This window comes from Bubalus bubalis, chromosome 3, assembly GCF_019923935.1.
Source record: "Bubalus bubalis isolate 160015118507 breed Murrah chromosome 3, NDDB_SH_1, whole genome shotgun sequence".
Lineage (NCBI taxonomy): Eukaryota > Metazoa > Chordata > Mammalia > Artiodactyla > Bovidae > Bubalus > Bubalus bubalis.
Window position 1 is genome coordinate 48095176 of NC_059159.1, and position 7633 is coordinate 48102808.

Genomic DNA, 7633 nt, shown 5'->3' on the forward strand with positions numbered 1-7633 from the left:
TCTTTAATATAAGTAACTGGGTGTGGAAAACTTCCATTATATCATGGGGGATACCACAGTAATTACCACCATTTGCAATCACTTCTCCCCAGATGGACTGCAATGGTGATTTCATTTCCAAAGGAGGATTTACAAGTCTAAGGATAGAAGCAGTCATTGAGTTATGAACAGTGGTTTGGTACTTGGAAGAATACCTGGAAGTCTACAAACCACATATTTGTGAATTTCCTGCAGGTTTCTTATTTTTGTGAAATGTTACATTCATTCACTGAACTATTTTTTCCTTCATCTTTCATGTTTATAAGATCAAGTTCTGTCAACCCTACAATCTAAAGGTCTCTTGAATCTACCCTCTCCTGTTATTTCCAGTCATCATCATCTCTAATCTGGACTACTTAGCATCCTGATATTTCTGAATTGGAATCTACCCTCCACACTGCATTTATCTTTCTAAAAGACAATGTGATTCAGTAAGTTTCCTGAAAAAAAAAAAAATCCATGATTTTCATGTTCTCCATCACCTTCAAGGCCATCCAAGCTATTTAACAATGACATAGTTTACCTTTCCCAATTTGGGGAATGTCTATTCTTTTTTACTTCTTCTACCAAGTGAGATCTTGTGGGAAAATCGTGTGGTTCCCTTAATAAATCATGTTTGGTTTCGTTTCTGTTGGATTTATACCGTTGGGCTTTCTTGGTCCTGAAGTTATTCTACCTAGAAGGCCTTTACTCCCTTCTCTAACTGGTGAACTCTAATCCTCTTTCAAGATTGAGGAAAAATTCTATTATTTGAGAAGCTTTCCTTTCTCCCTTCTGTCATCAGCTACAATCCCTTTCCTCAGTAAAATATATGCTATATGTATGTGTGTGTATATATATATATATATATATATATATATATATATATATAACCATTAGCACATTCATCTCTACCAGAACTCCTTAAGAACAGAAACTGTATCTTGGTCATCTCTGTATTCCCAGCATCCCAACTAGACATAATTAGTGCCCTCTTTTGCTGTTAATACTAATTACTCTGCTCATTCTTCTGACATTGTATCTCTCCTCTTACACTTCATCATTGCCCTCACTGGTCTCTTTCCCTCCCTCTTTTTTTTCTTGATCACACCACGCGGCATGAGGGATCTTGTAGTTCCCCCACCAAGAATCTAACCGCTGCCCTGCAGTGGAAGCCAGGAGTCTGAACCAGTAGACAGCCAGGGAAGTCTCTTTCCCATCCCCACTCTCTTCTAAAGCAAATAGTCCTAAATAAATACATGCTAAAGGATGAATAGATACGATAAACCGTATGCACAGAGCGTTCAACTTGCCTAAGAACTTTAAATTACTTGGATCTGAACCCAAGCCTGCCAGGCTCCAGAGCCCGAGCCCTCTCCACTATAGCACACTGCCCAACAAAACCCAAACTCTTTAAAGGCAAGGGAGCTAGATAGCTTATGTTTCATTCGAGACACTTAATGAACTTTTAATTACATATGAACCTAAACAAGAAGTTGAGGGGTGGGGGCGGGGGGGGGGGTGGTCGCCGCTTCACTCGTGAGCCCTTTCTTCGGGGAGCATTTCTCCTCGATCCGGCAGGAGATGAACTCAGGGCAGGAATGAAAACGAGGGAAAGCAGGCCCACAAATGCGTCCACATCGCTCCAAACTCTGCGGAACCTCTGCCTCACAGGGCGCCCGGATGCCCAACAAACCCCCGACGCCCTAACCGCCGCTCCAACGGCCGTCTCACATTTTCATGGTGCCCTTGGGACCCAAGTTGGTCCGCAACACATCCTGCAGCCCTCGGGCGGCGCATATATTGACGGCCAAGGCCGCCTGGGCCCGTGCCACCTCAGCCTTGGAGTTTATGGCCTTTATCGCAGCCATGAACAGAATGTCGGAGAAGCGACCCTACAGGCAAAAATCGCCTGTTACTAAAGGAATATACGTTACTGAAGGAAATCTAGGCGCGACCGCTCACGTCCCGCAGCCTCAGCCAATCTGCGCCCGGACAGGAAGTCACGTCATCAGGCGTCGCCGGGACGGAAGCCAGGATCGCCTCCGGTCGGATCGCAAAGATGGCGTCGTCCGCCTCAGCTCGGCCTGCCGCGGGGAAGCGAGTGGTGAATCAGGACGAACTGCGGCGGTTGATGAAGGAGAAGCAGCGTCTGAGCACCAACCGGAAACGGATAGAATCTCCATTCGCGAAGTACAACCGCTTGGGGCAGCTGAGTTGTGCCCTGTGTAACACTCCGGTTAAGAGCGAGCTCCTGTGGCAGACTCACGTCCTGGGAAAGCAGCACCGAGAGAAAGTGGCCGAGCTGAAAGGCGCGAAGGAAGCAGCCCAGGGCCCGTCCGCCAGCGCAGTGCCTCAGTCCACCAAGAGGAAGGCGCCGGACTCTGAGAGCCAAGATGCCAAAAGAGCGAAGGCCTCCCTGGTTCCTCAGGTACAGCCCTCCACGTCCGCTTTGCCCACCAACTTTGACAAAGCCGGAAAGGAGTCCACTAGGGCGACCGTCGGTAAGGCTTCGGGACTCGGTTTACTCCCTGATTATGATGACGAGGAAGACGAGGAGGAGGAGAAGGGAGGAGGAGGAGGAGGAGAAGGGAAGAAGGGGGATGCCTGTAAGCAGCCGTCCACTTCACAGAGCAAGGAACACTCACTTTCCTCTTCGCGGGAGGCAACTGGTAGCAGGCTGCCAAGCAATTTCTCGGATACAAATCCTCCCAAGGCCCCTTTAATCCCTCATTCCGGGTCAATTGAGAAAGCAGAAATACATGAAAAAGTAGTGGAAAGGAGAGAAAACACTGCGGAAGCATTACCGGAAGGGTTTTTTGACGACCCTGAGATAGATGCGAGGGTACGAAAGGTTGATGCCCCAAAGGACCAGATGGACAAAGAATGGGACGAATTTCAAAAAGCTATGAGACAGGTCAATACCATTTCCGAAGCCATAGTTGCAGAAGAGGATGAGGAGGGACGGTTGGACCGGCAGATTGGGGAGATCGATGAGCAGATAGAGTGTTACCGTCGAGTGGAAAAGCTGCGGAATCGCCAGGATGAAATAAAAAATAAGCTTAAAGAGGTTCTGACCATAAAAGAACTGCAGAAAAAGGAAGAGGAGAATGTTGACAGCGATGACGAGGGGGAACTACAGGATTTGTTGTCTCAGGATTGGAGAGTGAAGGGAGCTTTGTTATAGGGTTTCAGAGACCCACGATTTTGTACTGTTGTGTAGAAAGTGCTGACTCTCAGTACGGTACCCTTTACTCCATGCCTAGAGATTTGGTAACCTAACTGGATTGTTGAGATACAATAAGCCTGCGAAGAGACCACTTTGGAAAATTAGTGTAAAGTATTTTTGAGGTAGAGGTGTTTTTGAAGTATTACATACTTAAATGCCAGTTTTTTCACACACTTATATAGCTAAAGTTTGGGTTGTAAAAACTGTAAATATTGTACATATTAAATATATATTTACTTAAGACTACTGGTTTGAAATTTATAAGTTAATAGAAGTCAGACTAACAGACAAGCTTTTAAATGAAAACCAGTGTGGCGTTTGCGGTATATATGACTTGTTCTTTTCCAACTCCCTAAATCAAATTTAAGGTTATTTTGTTGTTTTTGTTTTTAAGAACACTGCTCATGAACACATAAGTTATTCAGAGCTAATTAGTTATCTCTTTTATAAAACCATGTTCCAGGAGAACATAGTGAAAAATACATGCCAGGCATAACCAACTTCCTTAATCCAGAGTTTCTGTATTAAACCAGTAATTCTTGGTTGTAGGTGCACATGACAATTTCATGCAAAGTTTTTTTTATAAAGTGTACGTGAATCATGTGTGAAGCTTTTTTAAAAAATTCATGTGCCCCTACCATTGAAGAGATTCAGTAAAGCTAGAGTGGGGCTCAGACACCTGTGTTAGTTTTGACAGCTTCCCAGGGTCTTCTGTGAGAATTCCCAGATGGTCCAGTGGTCAGGGGTCTGTACTTCCACTGCAACAGGCGCAGGTTCAATCTCTGGTACCCTGGTCAGGAAACTAAGATCCCAGAATGCTGTGAGGCTTGGCCCAAAAAAAGGCAAGCTTCCCATTATTCTAATAAGGCTAAAATTTGGGCACCACTGTGCTAAATCCAGAACACATTTACATTTTCCTAGGCTTTATTTTTTCTTTAAATGACACATCCCACGAGTTTATTGTCTGTTGCATAAAAGAAATACTGTCTTATTTATATTCTACCTAATCTTCGATTTTATTATTAAATATTGTGGTAAATTAGGGTTCAGAGTTAACAGGTTCTATTAGTTGTAGGAAGGAGGTAATAGCTAAGACTTTCTTACAATATAAGCCAGGCAGAGTTCTAAGTGATTTACATAAGCTCAATCTGATTTCCCTGAAGCCCAGGTTTTAGGTCCAGGGTTAAGGTATAAAAAAGCCTTGAATGTTGAACAAAAGAATTCTTCCTACAGACACTGGGCAAAAAGACAGTTCTTGAGCCAAGAGTTATATCTGCAAAAAATATGGAAGATTATTTTAGTCACAGTATATAGAATGGAATGAACATGGGTAGGGGGCAGGAAGCTGGGAAACTACATGGAAACTAGACTTTAAAAGCAAAGCAACTAAGACTAACTAGGTATGTACTGAAAGAAAGGTAATAGAATTGAAGAATTTCACAGGAAGAGCTAACATCTTAGTGACTACAAGTGAAGAACAATAGGAGAAATATAGATGGAATTCAGGGGTTTGGAGTTTTTCTAGTATGGATGCCTGTAAGAAGTTATCTTAACACTTCCAGAGCATTTTAATTGTCCTATGGCCGTTGGCAGAAAGGCTTTGCTTTCCTGATCTGTCCAGCTGATAATGACAGTAACTTCAGTTTGATAATGTAAAGGGTATGTCTGCATCAAATATATGAACCCAGACTTAGAATTTTTTTTATCATCATATTATTTCAGGATGTGAGAGAGTACAAGGTGGGGCTTGAAGGGTGGGCTCACTTCTACACGGGCCTAAGAGAGTAGGCTAATGATCTAAAGGAGCACTGTATATTAAAACTGTAATTCAAGGGACTTCCCTGGTGGTCCAGGGGTTAAGACTTGGCCTTCCAATACAGGGGGTGTATGTTTGATCCCTACTCAGGGAGCTAAAACCCCACATGCCTTGCAGACAATAAACCAAAACATAAAACAAGCAATCTTGTAACAAATTCAATAAAGACTTTAAAAATGGTCTACGTCAAAAAAAATCTTAAAAAAAAAAACGTATTCTTAATTCAAAATAAGTGGCTCAGGTGTAAAGAATCCACATGCAGTGCAGGATACGTGGGTTGGATCCCCGAGTCAGGTAAATATGGAGTAGGAAATGGCCACTCACTCCAGTATTCTTGCCTGGAGAATTCCACAGACTGAGGAGCCCGGCGGGCTGCCAGTCCTGGCATCTCAAAGTCATATACAACAGCATCTGAGCATACACACATATATATATAATGCAAGCCACATACATATATTAAATTTTCTAGTACCTACATGAAAAAGTAAAAAGAATGTGAAAATAGCTTTCACATGGGGCATGGGCTGGATCCCTGGTCAGGGAACAAAGATCCCACATTTTGCACCAAACAGCCAAAAAAATAAAGGTATCCAAATGGAAAATAGAACATCCTCAGGAGGTAGTGAGCAGCTTAATTTAACTGGAGCAGTGTTTATTCCTGACAACAGTGGGAGTGGCAATTGTAAAGGTAGGTTACAAACCAAAGAGGGCCTTGAATGCCATTCTCTAAGGAGACGGCACTTTCACTAAGTTAACAGTTGAGTTGCCTTGAGGTTATTGAGTCCTTTACTGTAACAGTTAAAGAAGAGCTTAAGGAGTGCCAAGCATATAAACCCCCCACTGGGTTTTTAGGAGGACCCAAAAGCTCTCAAAACTCAGAGCATGAGTAATGGGTCCTTGATGAAAAGCCAGTGAATTCTTGTTGAATCTGAGATTGATGTAGACAGCAACAGGAGTTGTTGAATCCTTCTTGATCCTCCATGCCTTGGAGAGCTTCTTTATACCTCTTAGAGCTATGTGAAACAGGTTTTGCATTAGACCGCGAATACCAACCATGTTTCCAAATTCTAAGAATTGGTCCCAAAGATGTCTTCTTGTCATGCTGTCTTTTTAGAAACACCCCCCTAAAGACTTCCCTGGTGGCTCAGATGGTAAAGTGTCTACCTACAATGCGGGACACCTGGGTTCGATCCCTGGGTCGGGAAGATCCCCTGGAAAAGGAAATGGCAACCTACTCCGGTACTCTTGTGGAGAATCCCATGGATGGAGGAGCCTGGTGGGCTACAGTCCATGGGGTCACAAAGAGTTGGACATGACGGAGCGACTTCACTTTTACTTTTCCCCTAGTGCAGCCAGGGCTTCCCAGTTGGCACAGTGGTAAAGAATCCACCTGTCAATGCAAGAGATACAAGAGACATTTCAATCCCTAGGTCAGGAAGATTCCCTGGAGGAGGATATGGCAACCCACTCCAGTATTCCTGCCTGGAAAATCCTATGGAGAGAGGAGCCTGGCAGGCTACAGTCCATGGGGTCACAAAAGAGATGGCCACAACTGAGCATGCACACGTGGGCACACACACTAATGCATCGAACATTTACAGACACCTCAAAGACATTGCAAGTTCCATTCCAGACCACCATAATAAACAATAAAGCAAGTCACACAAATTTTTTGACTTTCCAATACATAAAAAAGTTACTGTAGTCTATCAAGTGTGTAATAGCATTATGTCTTGAAAAAAAGTATTGATACATATCTTAATTTAAAAATTCTTGTAGAATATGCTAACCATCATCTGAGCCTTCAGTGACCACAGTAGTAACCTCAAAGATCACTGATTATAGATGACCATAACAATGGTCATGTATGGATGTGAGAGGTGGACTATAAAGAAAGCTGAGCATCAAAGAATTGATGCTTTTGGACTGTGGTGTTGGAGAAGACTTGACAGTCCCTTGGACTGCAAGGAGATCCAACCAGTCCATCCTAAAGGAGATCAGTCCTGGGTGTTCATTGGAAGGACTGATCTTGAAGCTGAAACTCTAGTACTTTGGCCACCTGATGCAAAGAGCTGACTCATTTGAAAAGACCCTGATGCTGGGAAAGATTGAAGGCGGGAGGAGAAGGGGATGACAGAGGATGAGATGGTTGGATGGCATTACCAACTCAATGGACATGGGTTTGGGTGAACTCCGGAGTTGGTGATGGACAGGGAGGCCTGGCGTGCTGCGGTTCATGGTGTCGCAAAGAGTCGGACACGACTGAGCAACTGAACTGAACAAATACAATATGGGAAAAGTTTGAAATATTGTGGGAATTATCAAAATGTGACACGGGGACACAAAGTGAGCAAATGCTGTTGGAAAAATGGCACCAATAGACTAGTTCAATGCAAAGTTGCCACAAACCTTCAATTTGTAAAAACAAAAGCAGTACTACAAAGTGCAATAAAACGAGGTATGCCTGTGTTAGAATGATTGTAAGTACTACTTTGTACACCTCTCACCCATTTCACTTATCAACTGAATATATTTCCCCCAACTTGGAGGGAAAGAAAAAAATGCCAATC

The 7633-nt window shown here is 43.4% G+C and overlaps 2 protein-coding genes across 9 annotated transcripts in view; one reads left to right on the forward strand and one right to left on the reverse strand.

Moving 5' to 3' along the window:
- CCT6B (chaperonin containing TCP1 subunit 6B) overlaps nt 1-2063 on the reverse strand; it is a 37405-nt gene extending 35342 nt beyond the window's left edge. For 7 of the 8 annotated variants that reach the window (XM_025281070.3, XM_044939545.2, XM_044939546.2 and 4 more), the window contains exon 1: nt 1753-2063. In XM_025281070.3, the coding sequence (XP_025136855.3) occupies nt 1753-1889 (137 nt within the window). In that variant the 5' untranslated portion in view covers nt 1890-2063. The remainder of the gene's footprint in view (nt 1-1752) is intronic. The other variant, XM_025281069.3, reaches the window with a different exon arrangement.
- On the forward strand, nt 2057-3490 carry ZNF830 (zinc finger protein 830). The gene has a single exon (XM_006045382.3). The coding sequence runs from the start codon at nt 2081-2083 to the stop codon at nt 3203-3205; it is 1125 nt and encodes a 374-aa protein (XP_006045444.1). The 5' UTR covers nt 2057-2080; the 3' UTR covers nt 3206-3490.
- Nucleotides 3491-7633: the final 4143 nt, after the last annotated feature.

Bases quoted from the DNA above. Each gene is read 5' to 3' on its own strand.
- ZNF830 (XM_006045382.3), top strand. From the start codon at position 2,081: ATGGCGTCGTCCGCCTCAGCTCGGCCTGCCGCGGGGAAGCGAGTGGTG.